Source organism: Diprion similis, chromosome 12 (genome assembly GCF_021155765.1).
Source record: "Diprion similis isolate iyDipSimi1 chromosome 12, iyDipSimi1.1, whole genome shotgun sequence".
NCBI lineage: Eukaryota > Metazoa > Arthropoda > Insecta > Hymenoptera > Diprionidae > Diprion > Diprion similis.
Window position 1 is genome coordinate 5,744,903 of NC_060116.1, and position 24,351 is coordinate 5,769,253.

At 42.3% G+C, this 24,351-nt stretch overlaps 1 protein-coding gene across 1 annotated transcript; it reads left to right on the forward strand.

The window, feature by feature from the left end:
• The first annotated feature begins 4,564 nt into the window (after window positions 1-4,564).
• On the forward strand, window positions 4,565-23,401 carry LOC124412940 (homeobox protein unc-42). Its single transcript, XM_046893174.1, has 6 exons — window positions 4,565-5,028; window positions 7,643-7,770; window positions 8,196-8,303; window positions 17,383-17,565; window positions 18,884-18,983; window positions 23,165-23,401. The coding sequence occupies exons 1-6, from the start codon at window positions 4,809-4,811 to the stop codon at window positions 23,269-23,271; spliced, it is 846 nt and encodes a 281-aa protein (XP_046749130.1). The 5' UTR covers window positions 4,565-4,808; the 3' UTR covers window positions 23,272-23,401.
• Window positions 23,402-24,351: the final 950 nt, after the last annotated feature.

Sequence of the window (24,351 nt, forward strand, 5' to 3'; positions counted from 1 at the left end):
TTTAAAAAATACGAAATTGAAGAAAAAAAAAAAAAATTATATCTTCATTTTTTTCGAAAGCTCTGAACGTTTTCTTAGATTAGTCAAATTTTTAACATAACTCCATGAAAAAAGCTGTTACCTCGTTTAGCGACACATTTTCAAAGTTCAATAGGTCGGAGAAATATTATGACCAAGCAAATTGCAACAAAATCGGGATAAAATATTACAGAAAAAAAAAAATGGTCTCGATATAAAATTTAACGGTCGTTCAATATGAAAGTGAATAATAAGTTTAATTGCGAAAAACCATCAGATTTATTTACTGATTTACACAGAAAACTCGAAGCCCTAGGTAAACAAAAAAAATATATCTACATATATATACTCTCAAAATATTTCCCGGTTTATTTTTAAACCAACATGAAATTTCTAGGAAGGCAAAGACACGTCGAATAAAAGTGATAAGTTATTCGAGTCCGATATTGTCTTAGAAGTTAAAAGTACGCTAGAGTTCTGAAAATGTAAAACTTTCTTTTCTCGAACTGGTATGGAATAAAAAATCATTTACCGAGCCTCACCAATTTGCAACTTTCAAAAGCGCGCCAATCACATTACAAATACGGATGCCAAATCGGCGATCTACATCCAATCGCGTGTGTAAAAAGGGTTACAACAAATCGTCCTTTATCCAAGCAGTTTTATTATTTTCCTCCCAGTGGTTCCCAGCGTAAAAAAGTGGGCGGTCTGTCTGGGCGGTGTAGGATTGTGACCGAAATTGGCCTATTCGAACGGGGCACAATATTTTGACACTGCCTGATTAGGGACGCGTGCTTGTCTAAATTGTCCGCACGTGGCCAGCGTCGGTCGGGCCTTGACGGAGGCGAGATCTCGGCTCAACCTCTGTGTTTAATAAACAGGCGCGAATTCGCTCGTTGGCTTGACTTCCGCCCGACGTTCGATTTGGAAAAAACGGACAAACGACGAATCGAAAATAGAGAAAAGAAGCAATTTTACCACCCTTATCATTCATTGGACAGCTATCGTAATAATTTCCTTATCTTTTCACCCCGTGACCTTGATCTCCTTCTAGCCATCCCGGCACTTTTAAAACCCACAATTTATGCACTCCTCTATAGCCACCCTATAAACGTAGATCAAAGCTACCCGACGTGCATTGCACATCCATGGACCAGATTCGTCTGTGTATGTATAAGTTTGGGGTACACGGGTTCAGGCAGGGAATCGAAACTACGTACACAGGGAGGATCCCGATGATGACGATGAGGGCTGATGCACAGCTCCGGGAGGAAACGAGGCAGGAAGACAGGCGAACAGCCGAACAACCGGACCCGAAGGGGGAGAACCAGATCGGTGAGGCGTGGTCGAAATCTGTCACACTTGCCGCGAACAAACTAGACCGGGGATTTCGCCGCACAATATAGCCCGGAAATTATAGAGGCCGGGCCGGAATCGCGGGCGCGCATATGGACCAGTGAAAAATCTTACTGCGATTCCATCCGCGCTGTTTTATCCCAAAACTCCACTCGCGACGTGGCAATTTTCATCGAAGAGCAGATCTTGGACTGGAAATAAAGTTGTCGATCAGTGAACAAGGAGGTTGAGCAGCCCTCTGTTCGTGTAACCGAAGAAAAAAAGAGAAAAAAAAAAAAAAAAAAAAACACACACTTTAAACTCGCCTCTCGAAAGATAATTGCGGAGCACGCAGTCGCGGCGAAAAGTTTGATTCCACCAAACCGAGATAATAAAGAGGGTAAAATTGAGTTTGATTAACTACCGGTTTTGCCGCACGAGGAGAGCGGTTAATCGATTGATTTGCATTTGTCAACCTGACATCCGGAGGGACTGCGGCCTAAGTGCACGGATAGGGTATAACAAGGAGTGCATATGGCCGATCAAGAATACGGCGATATCTTCGATCTAATCGCAATCGCATCGCGATTCGTCCGCGTTAGCGTGAGCGCTTGTACAGTCGACGAACCCTTCTCTCCCCGGTTAGATCAAACGCGCACCCTAGGCTTTGGGATACGCAAAATAGCGGTTTGGCGTTACGATATGGAAATCTCTATGCGTCGAATTCCCGAGAATGGGACTGACGACGCCTGCATATGTTATGCCCCCTGGGCTCTGACGACTTTGACGATGTGTGCACGTGTAATGACTCAAGTCTACGATCGTGCAATTAGAGTAACAAGAACTCGTCCGGACGTTCAAGTTGGGTAATTGAAAATTAATTTTCCGACCTTCTTTGCCTTAATTATACAATTAATGTCACCGATTTCTTCCAGACTCGGTGGAGATTCAAAAATGACTCCAGATATCAGGTTGGGGGCTTCGATCCATGGGAAAGTTTGCAACACAAGATGCGATCAGACAAATGTATAAGCGAGGGAATAACCGCACAAAGAAAAAGGAAAGAGAAGTCTCAATGGGGCAATTTTGGTTTTGAATTGGCCCGGTTTCACCATTGTGGACGAGAACGTGTAATTTCATGCCCCGTAAATTATAGCCTTGCAACACTGAGCACGCGCAATATGGGCGTTTTATTTTATGCTTACGAATGAAAGGCGAAAGTTTCTTTTGCGACTGCACGCAGCACCCACAGCACTCGGAACTTTGTCAATAGTGAATTCAAACCGTCGGAACACGATTGACATTCATCATCCGTATCCAAGATCCAGCTGAGCAATGGCCTGCATCTTCATGCAGCGTCAAAATTTGCACGTTTTTCATAATAACTGGCGAATTCAACTGTTTTAATGTTCAATTATACACATATGCCAGGTGCAATGAGCTCATTTTTTAAAATAAACTAAAAAATGGACTTTATAAAAAAAAAAAGATCGTGCTATTGACGTTTACCAAAATTCGCTGATGTGAACTACTGTAGAGGAGCACATCTAATTTTTCTTTTACCTGGTACGTACTTTGGTAGAATACTGGTACATCGATAGTTCTTTTTAATTTTTCAATTGCCTGCCAAAAGGCCCCTAGTTTGCAAGTAACTCTGCACGGTCGGTCTTCAGTGATCAAGGTCTCGAGCGATGGATGGTCCTCCATGAAGCCTCACGCGAGCGAAGGAACAAGTAGAACGAATAGCCCAAGGCGATCGCTGGTAAGGTACAGATGACTGGTCTAGGTATACGTTACAATCAAATCCAGATAAGTAAAAAAGCAAAGGAAAAAGAAACGGGGAGAAGGCACATACTGAAAAAGCTATCCGCTCGCGAAACAAAATGAAAAGGAATAAAGGAAGATGGAAAAGAAAGAGAAGAAAAAAAAAACACGTACACAGATACAGAGATGAGAAAGGGAATGAAAAAACACGCAAGCTACTTTCCGGAGGAATTTTCATTGGGTGGCTGCCATGTTGGATGCTGGGGGCTGCTCCAGGGGTTGGTGCTTATCGATTGGCTGTCACCCGGGCAACGCTTCAGACCGTGGACCAATGACGGGGGTGGATGCTGCCCGACGGAGGGTGTATCCAGCACACATCTGCAACTCTAAGTCGGCAGGATAACGACATTTCGCGGGCAGAATCCCACAAGAACTCGAATCGAACGGTTACCCGCTCCTACGCGCTTCGCGCCATTCTGTCCAATTATTTCGATATTTGAATTTTCAAGGACGGGCCCCGACTAATTGGATAACCGCAATAATAAGATTTGAATTTCGCATCAAGGCCGCGCTCTCGATTCGACGATCTCTGTCTCTCGACCAGCCCACCAGGCTGCCCTTGTGGATTCGCGATTTGCCGTTGTTACCTTATCTTCCGAACATCTGCACACTTTACTCTCACTGGGTCACTTGTACGTTCGAACTTTGACTCGATTATGATCAATTCGGCAACTACTCCGAGACATACGCCCGCGTGCGCCGGTATCAACACTCGACAATCATCTCAAGAGTAAGAGTGAAGCGTCGACAGCCGAGAGGGACTCGATCAAATATCACGGACCTTCCGACCACGGGAGAATCGCGGTGTCGTTTTGTGCCCCAGTCCTAGAAACGGACCTCAAAGGACCTCAAACGCCCGAGGCTTGTTTCTGTATTTCTGGAATTCGCGTCGCTCGTCCTTCCATCCGGACCATCGCAGCGTACAGTTCATTCTGTGGACCACTGTGACCAATCCAAGTGTGAAAAATCTACGAACGAATCCACGTGTCCCTCATCGGCATTGGAAGCATCCGATACAGGACACCGCGATATTTCAACGGAGGTTTTATTCAAAACCTAGTGGACCCTTTCTCATACGCTTGTAGAGTTGGATCCCAAGACTTTGAATCGTCGATCTGGTGACTCGGACGATGAAACCAGTGAAAAGGAGAGGCTGAAATGGAATTGAAGCAGTAAGTGAAGCCCTCGTAAATCGTATCGAAGAGTGCTCGACGTGCCGGGTGCAACACCCTTCGAACACTCTTTCCGATTCATCCGATCGCGTGCAATAAATATCGAAGATCCTTCGAGGATTGCCGATGAGCGGAGTCTGACTCTCGTACCAAGCATCCGACCGTGGTTTTTCCTATCTTTCTTATACCAGAAATAAGTTCGAATCATGATATCATAAAGCGATCGAACAGATCAAATTCTATATCAGCAGACCTAAAGGTCACCCCGGCATCACCCTGGCTAACGATTTGTCAGGAAGTGCCGGCCCCGGTGGCGGAGTGGGCTCAGTAGGCTCCTCCGTAGGAAGTTCACTGTCGACGACGGCGCTGAGCTTGGATCACCAGCAGTTTAACATATTCCCAGCGATCTTCAGCAGACAGTTGAATTTCTCAGCAGCGAACTGCGGTCAAAACAAACTCATGGACGAGCTAAGGCCAAACCTCGGTCTTCTGGGAGTCGGCCTCGTCGAAAACGACTCGTTTCACCTAAACCATAACCAGGAAAAACGGAAATGCAGCAGTACCAGTTCCAACGAGCAGGACTTTGGTCTGTACGGAGTTCATCAGGGTCTCGAAGCCAGTCCACCGACGCCGGCGGCGACACCAGGTCGAAACAGCGTCGGCGCCACTACAACCGTTGGTAAGTTTAGTAAGGTAACACCTCATGGCTTCGTGAACCTGACTAAAACGTCGGTCAGCATGTAATATCCTCCGGAAGATCCCGTGTAAGGATGCGAATTCAAAGTCAGGACCACACTGTTCGTTCACACTCAGCGATAGACGCCGATCGCGAAGTTGCAGGTATCGTAAGTGATCCTGAAAAAGTGGGCAACGCGTAACCTTTGAAAGCAGATGAATTTTCCGCTTGTTGAACCTCGGCTACATATGTTGGGGGTCTGTCAAGTCCTCGTGTTTCAACAATGGTGCTGCGGACGTGTAGACATATGGTGGTACCTGTTTTATGGTCTATTACTGTGCGCTTACGGGAGGCTTTAGGGAGCTTAACGCCAGGGGTGACGGCAGTCGTCCGACGCGTCGCCGCCGACACCGAGCGACGAGGGTGCGATTCGGTGAAAGGGTGATTCTCGCTCATTATCTGCGCTCACTCGAAGCTGGTAGAGGACGAGCGCCACTCCTCTCGAGTGGTGGAAAAAAGATGTCAATTAGAATATAGCAGTAAACAAACAAAAGTCGAAGGCTGTTTAAATATTTTTTCCTCAGCACAAGTGTTACATAATATGTCTTCATCTGCATATCCATACTCTTTGTGCCATTTCGTGACTTTTCACATGTCGAAGTGACTTTCCACTTCTGCTAGACGTGTCCCAACGTCCAGCACGTGATGTTACAGAGGTGTTAGTACAGTCAACGCGGATATGTTTTGCACTTGTAAATATCTTGAAGAGGATAACAGGGTGCGAAGAACCGAGTATCTGCCCGCGAATATACCTATGGAAGGGTTTTACCTGAAAACGATTCGCGCTTAGGTCGTTCCTCATGTATTATTCGGTGGTCCCGTCGGATTCGAATTAGCATACTTTCGCAGTTCATGGCGAGTGAAAACGGGACGAAATCGCGTTTGCCAATTGGCGGCGTTGGAGACCCCGGCTTCTCAACGGGCTGTAAAAATATCCAAACTGATTTTTCAACGACGGGTTTTCAATGTCTCAATGAAAATTGATATCTGACTCATTAAAATTGAGAGTTAGATATCATTGTCGAATCAAATCTGAACATCACGTGCATCGGAGTTCTTCGAAAGACATTCTTATGAACTCGATTGACGATTTGACAGACCATTAGCGGTATCTCCGAGATAATTCGGTAGCTGCAAATTGTAATCCGCAACAGATGCAACCCGGCAAGTTATCCCCGCAGCTGTATTCGCAGTTCAACTAATAGTAAGTATTCCTTCAACTGTCACAGTAAGTTCATTTCCTACTGTGATTTCAATTCCCAATTTACCGCGTTCGAACGGCTTGAGCCAACGAGGCGAGCGTCTCTAGTGCAGCTGCACCACGCGTTAAAATTGTCGCCAATTTCGCGAGTAGATGCTTCGCTGCTGCACAAGGGTGTCGGTAGATTGGCCGATCAGCAGATGGCCACTCCAGATAGAACCGACGACCCGGAGCGACCAGGAGAGAGACGGAGAGTGTCGCTTTGAAGCGCTTCGAAACTTTAGAGTGTCCCGCCGGGAACGACTTTCTGGAGTCGGAGGAGGATGAGAGGATGAAAAGGGGAGCGGGACGAAGTGCCCGGATAGAAAGTTTCCTAAGTTTTAGACGCCGCGACATCATCAGCTCAGAAAGCTTCGCCTTGGCTTTTTCATCGTTACTGTAACCGCACCGATGCGATGGTAGTCTTCGTAACCAGGCCGAGTTTAAAAAAAAAATCGTGATTTTTTTTGTCCGCCACTTTATTCGTGCGGTTGCTTTTATCGCTGCCTCGATGTAACCTGAAATGCGAAGCTCGAAGCTCGTGAATACACACCTACGTGCAGAGTGTGGTGTGTACGAGATCGGTGCATTGAACTTGACCGAGTTTCCTTAAACGCTGGGTAACTGGGAAACTGGGCAAGGTAGCTATGTAAAGTGGACAGTATTCATCCTTGAACATTGAATTACCATGTAATATCATTAGGTCATTAGCACGATAACCAAGTTAGTATAGTGCGAGGGACTTCGCTGGCTGCGCTTACCCCATCCGTTCGTAAAGCTCGGGAGATTCAGTCCCGTGGAACACTCGCACGACTGCGTATCTCGATTTCCGACCGCGAACTTCAAGGCAAACGACGATGTTCTTTGTCTTTCGAAAATCACCCCTGGACCTCGGCCAATCAGCTCTAACCGGGTTCGTGCATTCGGTGATGATCCGAGCCTGATCATTCGTTCGCTCTTACTACTGAAAAGCGCTGCACAGCTTGATGTGATCTACGTGTGTGAGGGTGCCAGAGACACGGCAAATATCTAATTTTGAATTTCATGATTAGCGTCGAGTCCCATCATCGCCAAGCTCAAAGTTCTGGCAGCGCTTTACTTTTTCAAAGTGGAAAACTACTGGGCCAACTTTTCACACTTTTCACGTTAGTGGGTGGTTCAATTTCCGAAAGTCGATCTCTTGGAGTCCCGAAGTCGATAAAGGGCGGCGAATAATTTTGCTGATTAATTTCTCGATGTGGTCGAAAGTGCTGCATGTAAATTACACCACAGGCCAGAAGTGACATTTTGATTTGAGTGGAAGCCATTGCATTTCAGGAGCAGAAGGGGCCTTCAAGAAATTGAAACCAGAACCTTGTGCATCGAGTCCACACATCGGCCACACACCGACAACCGCTAGTTGCCCGACGCCTGCACGACGGCGTCACAGAACCACCTTCACCCAGGTATTATTTTTCTTTCGAAATAAAAAACATAAACAACAAACGCGTTTCGAAAATTCTTAGCTATTATTTTGCGCCGAGAATTTAACAAGCTGTGCGGTAAATTGAAATCAACATGAATTAACTTACCTCCTATGACTAACTGCGAGTTATTTTCGGTTGACTAGTTACAGGTTTTTTTAAACAAGAGAAAAGAAAAGTTCGCAGACATGAAATTGAATTTCACCGTACAATTAACAACGTAGTTTTTCACATCTCGCTTCGTGACTGTACGATAATCTCGAAACTTTGTATCGCATTAGAACGGGAATGACTATAGTTTAATTGTATAGGAATTGAATTGTAAATCTAGACTGTAACTGAGAGAGAAAACTCTTTGACCATACTCCTCAATGCCAATAAATTTTCATAAAATTTTTCCCCCGCAGGAACAACTAGCAGAACTCGAATCAGCCTTCGCGAAATCCCATTACCCGGACATCTACTGCCGGGAGGAGTTGGCGCGGAGCACCAAACTTAACGAGGCCAGAATTCAGGTGAGTTTCCCTTTCTGATATACGTACGAACGGTAATCAATTCAAGATGGATGCCAGGTATCTTGGCATCAAACTATCGTCGAACGTCACAGTCAGAACGGACATCCCTGCACCGCAGGAGCGTCGGGAATCAAATTAAATAGTTGCGTATAACGCCAGGCGGCGAAGATCGCTTCCTAAGTGCGTCAAATTCCGACTTACGTGTCCCGCATACGTCTTCAATCATCTCTGTCACGCCACTGGCACCGATTAATTATCGGGAAACAATATTCGCGGTTTACGCGAGTTTGGGTTCTTGCCTCCCCTTTTTTTTCAAACGGAAAGAATTCGCACTGCATATCCTAAACAAACAAAGTCGAACAAAGCTCAGAGAACGGAGTGCCGAAACGTGTCAACGCGAACGTGTTAAGCGGATCATCCTTAATGAACTTGGACGTTGATGCTGGACCATCCACTGGCGCCTAGTCGCGTTGTCATGGCGTCCAACACGCCGAAACGTATTACATTTGATTTTGACTGAAGAGCGACCACGTCCTGCTCTTTAGCTGCAAGCATCGGCGTGTCCTTCGTTAGCCAGATTGTAATAAGCCGGATGCCGTCGAGACCAAGCGCCGCAACGCATCTCGCTAATTCCAGCAAAACATGGAATTTGCATTGAAATCAAGTTGACGATATGGGAAGGTAGCGTCGGTGTTGGAAGTAGGATTTCGAGTTACGGTAACCAAGTTTTCCGTACTTTATTGCTTATCTATTGTTCTGCTGTTTTTGAATAGGAATATCGAGACGAACGCACCGCGGCGACGAGGAAAACTCGTAGTTGTGATCGCGGGTGAAAATTTGAGAGAACCGTCACCCCTCGTTAGGGGCATCGGAAAAAACACACGTGGGTAGGATACGTGTGCACGTCTTTTTGCTCGTGACTCATGCGTAATTGAATCAAAGACGCTTTGGGGTTGCGAAATTTGATTACGAAGCAACTGTCGGTCCAAGATACCCTCCCTCTCTGACTTGTTCAACGGCAAACTGCGAACAACGAACTACATGCTGTAACTAACGTCCGTGACAGTGAAACTGAAGTATTTACGCAGAGAGAAATCTTGCGTGCTTATAAGAAAAATGCCGCATAATATAAAAACTTTTTCGCTGTAAGATCAAAGTTTTTTGGTCTACTATTTCTTTTGATGTGGGATAACTGGACGAGAGAAAAACACAGGAAAAAATTTGAAAGGAAAATTCCAGACTATAAGATGGTTGTTTTGAAAAGAGAAAAGAAAAAGTAAAGAAAAAGTAAAGAAAAAAAAACTCGAAATTGAAGGTTCACCTTACAAATTTGACGTGAGTGACTTAAGGATAGGATTACTCGAGAAAAAAATTTGTATAGACTTAATTTGGAGAATGGAGTTTGAAGCCAAGATATTCAGCTTCGAATATATGGTCGATACTATACTATGATAAAATATACGTTCGAGATGAAAAGAAGGCCGTGATTTTTGCCAATTTTTTATTACAAAAAAGAGTAGAAAAAAAACATGAAAACGTTATATTGACTTACGGGGGTGCAATTTACGGAAACCCAATTTTGCACACTGCAGCCTGCTCGGCACGGTTAAATAGCAAAATTTCCATACAAACTTATTTCAATCTGTATAAAAGTAAACACGTTCATCGATTTATGAAGTAACACCGTTAACGTTTTCCTCGATTCTGCTATAACGAAACAGATATTTTTATGGAAACATGACGGCGTTTGCGGATGTTGTGCAGCAATATCTCGCTTGAGTGTTTCAACGAAATGCATATTAGCGTTATGTAAAAAAAAAAGAAAAAAGTTTCAGAAGTTGATTGCACGAGTGCGTCTGGGAGAACAGCTTCGTAATGACATGTTTCTGTAACGAAAGAAATGAAGAAAAAATCTGTGATAGAAAATTGCAAGATAATAACAAAAAAAAAAAAAATAAAAAACAAAAAGAAGACCTGCACTTGTTAATCATATGCAGGGTAATGAAATTGGTGATTTGGTCGATGCAAAAACTGAGGTCAAAAAACCTTGTCGCCAGTCGTGAAATCACATCGGAGTAAAGGTGCAATTATTTAGCGATTACTTTTGCGTTTGCAGAGTCGGCGAGATACGAGAGAAGCAAATTACCGATGCAGTATTATAACGATTCGTAAAATTTGGCGCAGTTGCATACTACCAACACTGACTGTGAATCGGAGAACGCGAATGTTAATGATTTTCGTATTCTGCCTCTCGGATACTTTCTTTCTTGCTAGATTCACTTTTCACTCGGCATGCTTAAATAAATTTTTTTTCTCCTCCGAAGTCCGGATTTTGGTTCCCCTTTGGATTTCGCCCGGGACCACGCGCTTCTAGTTTCGCTCTGAGTGGTACGTATTAACCAGGCGGCAATCTCGCCTGCGTTTCAGTCGTTTGATATATAATTCAGGGCGTTGTTTGCGTTAAAAGCCCAGCAACCGCCATGGCTTAACCCTGTTAAACTCCGATGCCAAGTAAAACGCGGTTTGCTTTTAGTATCTCTCTCTCACTCTCTCGCTCTCTCCCTCTCTCGACATAACATATAAACTATGCACAAAGCTTTCCCGAGCCCCGGGCCTTATTTCAGTCTCCCCCAAAAGAACAGCAACGATTTATCTCTCATTCCCTTAAATTTACCATTTTTCAAGTGGTTTATTATTTACAACATCCACGGGACTCTTGCGCGATCGTTTGCTTGTAATTCAATGAAGGGGACTCGGTAACTCTTATATACGTATAGCATCGTCAAAGAGTTACTCCAATTATCTAACTTTCTGCTCGATATTCGCCTACAACATGTGTTTACACACCGTAGATTAGCACTTTCAATCACGAAAACCATCAGACACTGGTTATCAATTTCATGATGAAAATATTGGAGAAAAATTTTTACCTCAATAATTCTATAATTTTTATTAAACTGATTTACTGAAAGACGTATTCAAAGAACGTAGTAACTTTTGACGTCGAAGGTTGTTTTAACTTTAAACGCTGGGAATTGAACAAACATAATATCGATGTAGAAAAAAATTTGAGATCTTTGATTCGAAATTCAATGTCTGTCAAATTTTAATTACCATTTTCTGATAACGGTGCAAATTTCATTAGAAAGGAATTCAAGTCCGTCCCGAAAAATGTAGTCAATGTGTTTCACGTATGGTGTGCAAGTATCAGTCATAACCATATACAAGACGTGTCTTATTCGCAAAGAAATTGTCGAATTAATCGTATACAATAAGTACTTATAGAAAAATAAATCTAAGGAATAAAGAAAAATAGGTGAGAAATGAAAGACAAGGCGAATCTTATCACGGTATGAAATCGTGGTGTTTTGCTGCACGGTGTTTTGTCGTATACCTGTAGGATGGCGCGTAACACGGATCTGCCTATAAATATATATGGGGTAATACATAGGCGGCATGTGTACATTAGATATACTGTACATAGATCTGGGGTGTAGATGAGAAGATGAGGACAGATGTGTGTGCGTGGCGGTTGATAAAGTTGAGACGAGTTGTGGAAAGGGATGGCGAATATACGAAGACGCGGGGATGACATAGCACCGGAGGCTGCCATTATATCCGAGCCGCCATTTTAAATTAGATTTTCTCCGCCCTAGCTAGATCCGAGCCGTCTCAAGCTTGCGAGGACCTCCTATTCCCGCCGAGGACGAGGAGGACTTTTCCAACGGAGAAATAGGCCTACCCCTGCGGCAAAGCCACCCTCCTTCAATCCTCTCGCCGAATCCCCCGATCCTCGCCTCCCACGATTATATGCTTCCTTTATTCGCGGTATGCTGTCAGAAACTGCAGAGCGGAATCATCCGCGCCTGAATATTTACGCAATATGTTACACAAGCCTGTGAAATATAACTTGTAATTTCCCCCTTAAGTAGGTAACGATGTTTGTTTTTATTTATGTATTTAGGTATGTCGAATTAAAATATAGCGCTAGCTTTTTTTTACACCACATCGAGGTTTGTTTTTATGCAGGAATGTTGAACAATTTCTATGAAAAAAACAAGAAAAACAAATACAATGAATATAGAACTGATTGTTTATGTATAGAATGAAGAGCATTAGTTTTAAACAAGACTTAATAGACTAGATGAATCAAAATGACTTGTGACGTATTTTTATACTTTCTTTAAAACTCCTGTTCATTCTTTTTCTCTTGTACTTACGTAGCTATAAGTATGCTTGAAGTCACCATAACCAACATGTAGTGAAGGTAGATGAATATTTAAATATCAACACTACTATTAACATATTATTTAACACAGAAATTAGAAGTTGACTCTAGTAGTACTAAGAAACCAGACAAACAACCCTGAGAAAATTTACGTGATAGAATTTTTTTAATATTTCTTTCATAGATTCGTACCGAGTACCTACGGAAATTACTACTCAGTTTTGTGGGGGGAAAACAATCGCAGGCCTGTGTTATAGTTAAAAAAATCTCACCGAGCAATTACAGTATAAAAAATTAGACTTTTAAATTTGTCAATTCTCACGAGAATATAGACATAGAAAATACTGTAGTTACGAAGAAAAAGCTTGGGCATCGTTGGTTCAATTCAAATCGCTTCGAAATGGTTGTAAATGTTGTAGATTCGTTCGATTTCACTCTACGACGGCTGTATTGAGGATGTATTAATCACGATTTTCCAATCTTTTGAATAATTGATAAATCTCTGAAGAAATTTCGATGAGACCGAATTTTAGTATGAAATTTTTGTCGCCACTTAATTCTTTTCGCGTTTCACAATAGTTGAGATATTTTCCAAAGTTTTCAAACAATATAGTGAGAAGACTTCGAGCAAACAAACGACTTCTTAATACGGTAGCCGTAAGACTTTGAGCGCAATCAAGAACATAACGATCATGCTTGTGTACCCAAGTTTCTGTACAACCGATAACGGAAGTTTGAAATATCGTCGAACGATTATTTACAGTCTCTGGGACCACTTACGAGTAAATTGATAAGAAAATTGTCCCGTCTCGGTTACGGAGTACAATAACCGGTATTCGCGAATAGAAAATTACGGACAAGTTATACAATCGCAAGTAGCCAGCGAAGGCGGAAGAAAAGTAAGAGAGAATAAAAGTCCGGAAAATAGTCAGTTGTAATCGGGCAAATCACCGCTGGATAAATCTAATTATACGAACCCGATAAAGTCCGCGAATTAAGATTCAAGTTTTCACTCGCAGCTCAGCGTTCGATTCTTCTTTTCGAGTCACCGCCGATTCGTCGGATCAGATTCGCAAATAAATTAAATCGAACGAACGTCAAAGAAGTAGGAAATCATCGCGCATTTCTGCGGTTCATGGTTTTACGGTTACGTGCCAACAATTACTCGACGGAAGCACCGTATTACTTCCGGTCGTTTTCCCATTATTATCCCATGCAGCGTCTCCGAACGAGGGTTAATTTCACGACCTACGCAGCCGACGCGAATGCGTCTGTTTTCGAACCAATTACCTTCTCATATTACGGAGGAATTCCTATCACTGAATAAATAAGTAAAAATGCTTTTCCATATTTTTTCACTTACCATTCGAGTCGTACTGTCAAGCCACACTCGTAACAAATCTAAAAACGAATCTAGAATAGACGCAGGGCTTCTGGCACCGACTCTCCGCCTTCGGTCATCAAAGTGACAGACGTTCGCGGATGCAGTACGACTCTCGCGAACTTTTCGCGAGCTGAAGGAGATATACATACACGTGTACGAGTATGAAGCGAGAGGGAGATAGATAGAGAGGCAAAGAGAGACGAAGGAGGGGGAGAGAGAGGGAGAGACTAAGGATAGGATAGGTTAAGGGGGAACGGCGTTGAGGAGGAGAGAGTATGGTTATTGAATTAGGAACTCTTAGCTTTCTAGACCGGGGAGCGCCTTAAGGGGCGCGGGAAAGGCAAGGCATGTTCTCAAAAAGCACCTACGAGCAAAAATAAAAGAAGAGAAACGGACGCGGTGCCGCGAGATGAACGCGAAGGACGCGGACCCGAGGCAAAGGTGAAGACTTTTGAGAGGGTGCACGAGAAGCAAATACACCCCCGTGCGCTCTGCCACATGCGTTTATATATGTGCATGTATACGTATATACATATATATATATATATATATATATATATTTATACTTGCTTGCTGGTTAGCGGCGTTCTTTTTCCCCAATATCGGCTGCCGTTTTTCGCCATTTCTTGGTCTTCGCATTTCAGGATTCAACAGGCAGATATTTTTTGCGCTGAGAATTGGATTCTTATATCCTTATTGGCAGTGGATTTATATCGTACTTGTCAGTTTTCAAGCTTGGTTTGCATTAATACGCTAGTTTCGTCGGCTAATGCTGAACAAAAATACACGTTCAGAAAATTTGGAAACATGATTCGGTGGCTTGATGGTTGTCGCGATAGAAAGTCACATTAGCAATTTTATATGGCGTTTCAGAGTCGATTGGTTGGCCGAAAATGAATAGTTTTTGTTAATTTTATTACGGACTATCCAGATTGTTATAATCATGGCGTACGTTTTAATATTATAAAATTAAATACCTGAGAATGACAACGCGATAGAAATAAAGTCTGTCGGATGATTTGTACGAAGTATGTACAAGTCTTACGACGAAAATCAGATAACGTAGAATAAAATGCAACAATTTTTGTTTGAAATGCAACAAAACAAACTATTTGAAACCAAGCATCGACGGCTAAGTTTTCGTTTACAATTCCAGTGCTTACTGTTTTCGTATTTTTAAAGAGATCTTCATGGACTGCGAATATAAAAATTCGATAAATATTTAATGTGCGACTATCTCGTCATAAAATTCATAAACGGTTTCGATTTTTGGCCAATCCACCTCCCGAAGAATCTCGTTCGCAACTAACAATAAGTCACATTTAATACTCTTCACGAAGCGATCGAAAAAGCTCATTCGCCACGAATGTATCAACTTAAATTGATGCTCACTCAATGAATGTAACGAAGGAAAAAAAGAAACTGTACACCATATTTAAAAATCCCATAAAACCATTCAAAACCAATACATGTCTAATTTCTTAGAGGGCATCTTACTCTTCTCATTAGGGAATCCGCAGTTGAAGTAAAACCGGTTGTCTATGGAACAATATCTATTGAATTTGGCTAAAAGAACATCGCTAATCACTCGTCATTATACGATTAGTATAAATCCTATTTGTTTTCTCCATCTACGGTATTCAAACGTTCTTTAAAGTTTGTTTAAAGAGTTTCGGAAATTGGTCAATACTTAAGGCTAATTATTATTACCACAGTGTTTAAGCTACCAAAACTGGTAAACGCTGCAACACCCAACTCACGGTAATATCCGTGAAACACGAAAGTCCTTAAAGGATATTACCTCGTCGACATTTGACTTCGTGCGATTTACACCTCCCTGCAGAAAACCTATTGTATACAGGCTACAAAATACAAAAATCTACATTTCCACACCGTTTAAATTCCCGAGCGACGAATTATTCGAAAGAAAACAGTAACGAGTGGAAAAAGAACAAAATCCAGCGAGTGATGGAAGTAAAAATTAGTTACCCTGACAGTCAGCCGCGACAGGTCGAAGCTCCGGAAGGCGCAGACCGACACGACCCTTAGGTGTCAGTTTTGGCGAGGTACGAAGGGTGGGAATTACAACGTCGTCGGTGCCGACGCGTTCAGGAGTAGAAAACGCATTTTTGAAGGATCCGCGGGCGATTAATCCGCGATGCGAAGGCGATGCGGGAGGCTAGGTCGCCATATTCCCGAGCTCCGGTTCGCGGTGTGGAAATGTCGATAAAACGCTCGAGCCAATGGGAGTCCGGGGAGTGACGTCACGCCCGCATAAAGGGCGAATCACGGAACAGCAGTGACGTCACGGGCGCCGCGTGGCCACCCCCGCAAAAGCCGCAGGCCTTTCTCTTTCGGGTCGGGGGTGGAGGACGGGGGCGGTGGCGAACGAACCGACGCTCGGCGTCGCGTCGGCGTCCCTGCACGGAACGGCGGCCTCGAAGGATCCTCGGGGATGGGCTTGATGATTCCTGGATACAATGGAAATTGGTAAAACGGCAAAATGGCGACAGAGTTCGCGGAGAGACGGGGAACCGATGAATTCTTACGTCGCATTAATCCGCGCTAAATTTTCGCCGGTTGTATAAAAAAAAAAAGAGGAAAAAGAAAAAAAAAAAAGAAACTAGGGAGGTCGACTTCCGTCTGACGCGAACGCGGGCTTCTTTATTCGATTTAAGTCAGACCGCGCGGAGAAATCTGCTTAAACGCGATCTCGCCAGTTTCGACTACCCTTTCATACCGTCCAGATCGCGCGCCTCTTTGCACTCTCGAGTCACGTAGAGACGCGGCTGGTATGTTAGGTACACACGTTTATACCTGCTCGTAAGCAGGTACCTGCATCCATATCCATTATGCCCGTTCGCATTACCGCTTCGCGCCGAGCAATTTCGTACCAGACGGTTTTAAATACGCTCAGAACCTGTTCCTTAAGTCTGTTTTTGTATAAGAAACGCAACCGTGAAATGCGTGCACTGTATACACGTACGTCGAGCCTTATCTAGTAAAGTTTTACTTTTTTTTCCCCCCCTTTTCTTTGAATTAATTTTAATAATGGAAAATCGATGCGAGTAGAGAATAGATCTTTGAAAAGGAAAGAAACCAACTTCTGTCATCCTGTTCGAATCTTCAACGCTCAGTGTGCACTCTCAGCTAATTATTATTACACACCATCTGCGTGCATTTCTCCAAGCGTTACATACCTACATATTCTGTTCCTCCAACTCGGTAACGGACGGTGTAACTTTAAACTGAAGATCAACCGAGGTTTATATGTAAGGCATGTTACTGCAAGGAGAGGTTACATACCTTCAAGTACACACGTACACACGTACGATGCGATGGTCGGAATTCCTAACTTAAATTTGTGCCGCGTGCAGTCGATCGTCGGACAGGCCGCGTGACGTGACCGGGATTAATGATCGATCAATTAAATCCATTAACCCTCGTAAACCTGTGCGTGCTTCCAGGTGTGGTTCCAGAACAGAAGAGCGAAATACCGCAAGCAAGAAAAACAGTTGCAAAAAGCTTTGGCGCCAATTCCTGCCTGCCAAGGAGCCATGATGCGCAACATTTATCCCGGAGCAGGGAGAGGATACCAACCTTACCCTCATCCGCACAACGGCATTAATGGAATTAATCGTTATCCTCAGGTAAGTCAATTGCGCCCTGAAGGCACGCGGCCGCATTAATTTTCATTGCCAACTCCCGTAGCCGTCGGAATATTATCAAACGTAAAAAGTTTTATGTCATTCGGTAAAAACTGTATATAGTGCATCAATTGGGCGAAGAATGGTGAAAATAAGAACAGCATTTTGACGCGACAGGACCGTTCGTTCGTTACGTAAACCCTGCAGGAACTGATCAATTCATTCAATTTACATAACTTGCAATTATTTTATAGTATAACCATTAATCAACGAATGTTTCAAATACAGTAAAATCAAATTATGTTCAACTTGATTATTCATTTCAGATACTTTTTCGAGCTTTTATCGTCAATCGAAATTAATTTTCATCATTATCAATTAAAGAAAAATCTACCAATTGCCGGAAAATACAATTTTCCCATTCAGCGTAATTAAAATCCAACCGAAATATTTTCGACCAGATTAACAAATAATTTACATCATTTATACATGGATGGATCAAATTTCATTCTATCAAACGAACCGCACTACAGATGTTCCGAATTTTCGTCGTATCCGATTTTTTCCGTAAGCATAATGAATAAAATAAATAAAAATAGCAAAGGTGTTTCCACATTTTCCGCCTGCATCGCGAACATTAGTACCAACACGAAGGTCAGTTCTACGTGCTGCCACTTCGGGTCGATGAGGCTAAATTGCATTCGAAGTGATTAGTTGGGCCGGACGAATTAGTAAATGCCTACTGATTTAATTGAGCCAATAATTCGCTCGTATCAAATGCATCCGGACCGTGGAGAATTTCCGTGCTTTCGGGCATGTATCGTTCCATATTCCATTCGCCTTTCATACCTTTATCTCTTTGGAAACAACGCCCAGCGAAGAACAAATAATAAAAAAAAAAAAAAACCGCAAAAACGTGAAAAATAGAGAAATTCCCTTGCCACGTTAACCACGACAAAACTATTATCGATAATCGAGAAATGATAAAAATTGACCCGCTTTCGCGATATCGGTTTCCACCGTGTAATCCCGGATATGATTGTTTAAGAATTCTCGCTCTTAAAATCTTCCACTGTGCAATAAACACGTCAACTGGTCCCATTTCCAGCGTAGCAACCCGGCTTACCGCGGTTCTTACGTATACCAAGTGCCCAGAGTGAGCGTCGTAAAATGCACTTATTCATACCGAGGCCAAAAACATTAACTTTCTAGTCGTAACCGTATCCGAAGGTTTAAAAAAAAAAAAGTGATAAAGAAAACACTTGGAGCAGAATCGTGAAAAGTTGTTTCAACTAACTATGTTTATCCGCTTACTATACAGATGGGGACAACGTCGTATCCCAGCATGACGCAGCCCTTCTCCATGTCACATTCTGCCACAAACATGTCAGCGGTTACTGGAATGCGACAGGATGCCATGGGTGAGTGTGAATATTAACCTGATATTAAAATGGCGTAGAAAAGAGCAGCTTGCATGCACGAAGGTATGAAATTCGAAGAGAATTCAGGTACTCATCAGGCCGCTTCGCAGGTAGAACACTTCTCGAAACGTTGACTATCGTTGGACTAACTGAAGCCCCACCGTAATGGTGACAAACGAAAAACTTGACTTAAAATTGGCCGAAAGTTCGCAAGACGGTGGCGGCTATTTACCTGAGATGTGAAAGCGACTGTCGATAAAAAAAAATTCGAAGCTGTTTCAACCGTAAACGAAAGTCCTTAAAAACTTGAAGATCGAGACAACGCCAAAAGAAAAATTATAAACCGTATGTCGTACAGTTTGCCATGTACAGAGAATTTACTAGGGTAAAAAGATGTGACAATTACCGAAATTTCAAAATTTCAAGCTGTAGTCAACTATTGGCTTCAAATAATTCCTCTCCATCGGTCTCCGATTAGTTGACCTCATTTTCTGCCGGCAATAAATCGGATGTAATAAGTTGACCCTTTCGTAATTTATGGGCGAGCGCTAGGGTGTTTGAAAAAAAATCGATTTTCCATGCTCCTACCCTTCAAAACTTGAATTTTAATAAAAAAAATATACTCCGTACCGTAGCTTAAGTGGAAGACATTTCTAATTGTAACAGCCAATCAACGTCTACAACGAACCTTTTGGAAGTAAAAATTTAAGACCATAGGAATTGTATTTCAAACTAAGAGAAACAAAATTTCGATAAATAAATTCTTATTTCTAATTTCTAATTTTTTATAAATACTTCTAAACAATTTTGAGCTGAACATTTTTTAACCGACACTATCGTGTTCTAAATAATAATTAGTATCGATGTTATGTGTAACAATAATTTTGCTACTAAGAATTATTTATACATTGTCACAAACAATTGGAATCTGGTGAATTTTTTCTTCTCTTCCTAATTTAAAATACTATCATGGTCTCAAGTTTTTTCTTCCAAAACTTTAATTGGCTGTTGTAATTAGAAACGTCCAATGAGCGGCGACTTCCACTTAAGCTCCTAAGAGCTCCCTCTTTACGAGAAAGTATTTTTCAATAAAAATTCAAATTCTGAGAGACAGGAGCATGAAAAATTGAAAAAAAAAAAAAAAAACATTTTTCAGCACCCCAATGAACACCCTCCAATGCTCACGCGTGCGTAAACTGGAAATAAATGAAAAAATTCATACTTTACGGATGTCAAATTGGAAGGATTTAGGCTTTATCGTGCGATCCCTTTAATTATGGATCCTTGAAAGTTGGTAATTGATCGATTCATTATATATACTGTTCACCCGCCAGTCGAGCATCCGAAAACCTTTTGGTAAATAAATTTCGCACAGTATATTTCTGGCATCGTATAAAATAACGAACCGAGATACGAGGATTCTGAGAAAAGCTGTTCGCTCTTCTGATGAGTTGCAGCCATGCCAGCAGGGCTGACGAGCGTGGAGGATCGTAAAATGAGCATACCTTTTCGTCTTTCGTGCTCGTCCTGTTTCGTTGCAGTTACAACACGGCCGCGCTTCTCAGCTTCTCCGTCGCCTTAGGTCGAGGCATCTATAACGAGACTTTACAGACGAGATGAGCGAAGCGATAAGTCATCGAGCTTTTACTGTGCTGTGCAATAGAATTTATTTTCGAAAAAGTACATTCATCAACAAGTGCCAAGAATATATTTCTCTCTTTCTTAATAAGATGCAGAGTCCTAGTCGAGAAAACTAATTTAGTTATGTTAACGAAACATTTATAGTATCCTTTAGGTACCAAGCATCCCATGCTTGCTTCCGTCTGATAAAAAATGATCATTTCGATCTATAACTCAAGTCATTCAAACACTTAGATTACTATAGTCGTGAAAATCTTGTAAGTAAGCGAGATTGTAAGTTTAACGTCCACCACTCCCGTCAAAGGATATAAATGATCTTTCGACAATGTATCAGAAAGGATATGGAATGGTCGTTTACGCGAGGTACCCAAAGCGGTTAGCGTCGAAACAATTCCTATAAAAGGGTCGATCGAACTGGTCATCTTTTTTGCCATGCGATTAATGACATAGTTTAAGTTTGAAGCAGTGAACCGAAATTTCCCAAGTCCGGTTAACGACAATAAAGCATGTGAGTGGAGTTGACTTTTCGGTGGTCACGCACCGGATAACCTCAAAGCGGCTTCGGGTCGGTGGGTTGAAGGAACCACAAGAGTGGGGGAGGGGTTTGCAAAGTCGAACGAGGAACGAGACTACTAAAAACTTTTTACGAGACCCTAAAAATTTAATTGCCCTTTTGCTCGGAGCTAGGTGATCCAGCGGTAAGTGGCCTTTATGGTGGGCAAAGCACCGCGTCTTTTTGCCCAGCGTTGTATGGACTGTCTCCCCTCGTCACGGATTGTGCTAAACCTCGACCTTGGATGATCTCTTATGAATTGAAAAAACCGAAGGATTAAACGAGCCGAAACGTTCTTGACCGCGCGATATACCATCGATACATTAAACTATCCGGCAGGACATGGTATAATGGACTGTTTAATTCAGATCGGGTTAAGATTTTTTTTTTCCTTGAAGAAGGCCTGAACATCGTTTCTTTTCCGCACTAAAAAGTCTGAGAGATACCTCGTATGTATATACCACGTGACTTTTTCCCATTTAAATGACTTGTCGAAATTTATACTCGTAAAATTATCAATTCAATACAAGTAATAATATTTCAAAATATGGCAGCTCCAATGTAAAAAAGAAAATTGATATCATTTTTGAAGGTAATCTACGTATCTGCACAATCATATTCACATAAAACCGTAGTTATGATTACGTACTTTGATAAATTCTGTTTTTTTTATTTGTTACAAACCATTTAAATACAATGGCACAAATCTCATACTTCGGGAGGATTACTCGTACGGCAAAAGATTTAAAAAAAAAAAAAAAAAAAAAAAATTATACCACCTTACACTTTACTAAATCAACGTTACAATTTGAAAAATCAAATGTTCGACGAGTAACTTCCACAACGGTAATGAAAAACTGAAAAATAAACAATGATAAGGAAGATAACGCCCAGCGACCTTTCTCCGTGAACGATAAAAAGTAGCGATCTTAGAAAGCAAGTAAGGCAAGCTAATCTAGCGTTCTAAAGATGTTTCGAAGTCGTTACGGAGCTGCGTGCCAACGTGGATCGTTATATAGCGGAAATTTCGTGAAATTTTCGACGGACGCGTGAGGTAAGATTTTTGTAAACAGAGTGATTAGCCCACGGGAGATAAAAAGATCGCAGGAGACCAGGAGACGATGCTGTTCCAAGTCTCTCATAGCGCTGATCCGCTATTATCGAATGATTTGATAAAAACAGGACCGGAAATGGCGCGGCCCGTTGAGCTCCGTCAAGACGACGACGGCCGCGCTCGCTCGAAGACGTTCCATTTCCGCTCGAGCGCCGTCTTACATAATTTCCGCCGCGGGATGGAATATCGCTTTTAAATCGAATCAAGACTATTCGCGAATTGCCTACCATTTCTGGCCCGCCTCCATCTTTACGACGTTATAAACTTCTTATAACGATTTAACGGTTTAATGCGATCGTCGATTGTTTTATCGAACCTGCAGAGACGATGCAGGTTCTCGTTTCTTCGCCAATTTTTCATTCCAGCTATTAGGCGCTTCTTTCATTTCGTTCTCCACCCCTTCAGCCCTATTCCCGCCAATTGAACTTGACGGAGAGGGCAAAAAAATTAATGCCGTTCCGTCGAAGAGAGCTTATACACTCTCACTTCATTCAATCACTGCTCGATCGATTCTAATAAAAAAGTTTCTCACCTTCGCCGCGTTTGCTCTCCCTTCGCGTGGCCAAGGTCAAGAAAGCCTTCGACTCGAAGATGAAAATTCGACCGTTTAACCCCCTTTTAAATAACACTCTTCGTCTCGGTGTGCAACTAGACTCTTCTCGATCAGTTTGAAGCGAAATTTAGATAGCTAATCCAGTCTAATTTTTCATTTCTATTCAAGTACCTAAAACGCAGAATTCTTCCTTAAAATTATTACTAATAATACTAAATTAAATTAATACTCTCACTTACCATGCTGTTTTACCATTCCAATAAAACGTCTGTCACTGTCTGCGATGATTTTGAACTGCATAATTTCTTTTCTGTTTACAGGCATGTCAGCGGAAGACGAGTGGTACAACAAAAGTATTTCTGCGCTGAGAATGAATACGGCCCACCATCCAAATCTCGCCGCACCAATGCTGCAATATCAAACATAATTTTAGAGATTCAAGTAAAACACATCTCTCATACACTTGAGAATGATCGCATTAATACACTGTTTTCTTTCGTCAACTCGGGACCATGCAGCGTATATATTACGACGTGACACGAGAACCCGATCTGAATTGGATCGATCGACTAATCAGAGGCTAAGAAAAATCTTCAAGCTGCCCAAAGAACGGTCGACACAAGGTTCCAGTATCAAGTCATACGATAAAATTATCACCGAGTTGCCGTTCCGTTTGCTAGTCGAAATCTAGTCCATAGAATATTAATAACGTATACATATATGAATTAATTTTGTCGAAGATTATTACTCGAGAGCCATCAAACTATCAAATTGTCATAACTCGCGTCGTTATACATTGAACGATATCAAATTATAAACTATCATTTGCTGAAAGGTAAGAGTACATAGACGTAGACGCGCCTGTGCGTCAGTCTACATGTCCAAGAAAGTAATATATATACACACGCACACACACGTATACATATATGTATATTACCTACAAAGTATTCGAAGAACTCGTAAATATTATAACACGTTCATCGTAAAAAATAATTGTAATTAAGTTTTAAAAGTGGAAAAAAAAGAAAAAAGTGTCTGTGCACCAACCAACGCATCGTGTGAAAGCTCTCACACGTCGGAACTCTCCTCTTCCCCGTACAGTACAATGACCCCAAAGAACATCTTGCCGACAACTATATACATTCTTTTCGTACCCTGCAATGGTACGCTTTATACTGTACCCACGTACCGCATTAACAACGCCGCAAATCCAACTCCATGGAACGAACCCTAGGCTTATACGTAGATATGTATGTCCATTCAACTGACAGCTAGGTACGCACTATATACCCATACCCATACCCATACCCATACCCATACCCATACCGCAATCCAGCCTGGGTCGTACAGCTGCCCTCATCGGGTTTACACCATGAACCAGCCGACCTTCCTGTCCCACAACTTTTCTTCCCTACCTAGACTCTTGCGAGTTTCGAATTACCAGCGTCTCTGGGTACGCCTTCGTTTTTGCAATGCATTCTCACGTGTCATCATGCATTATAGGTAT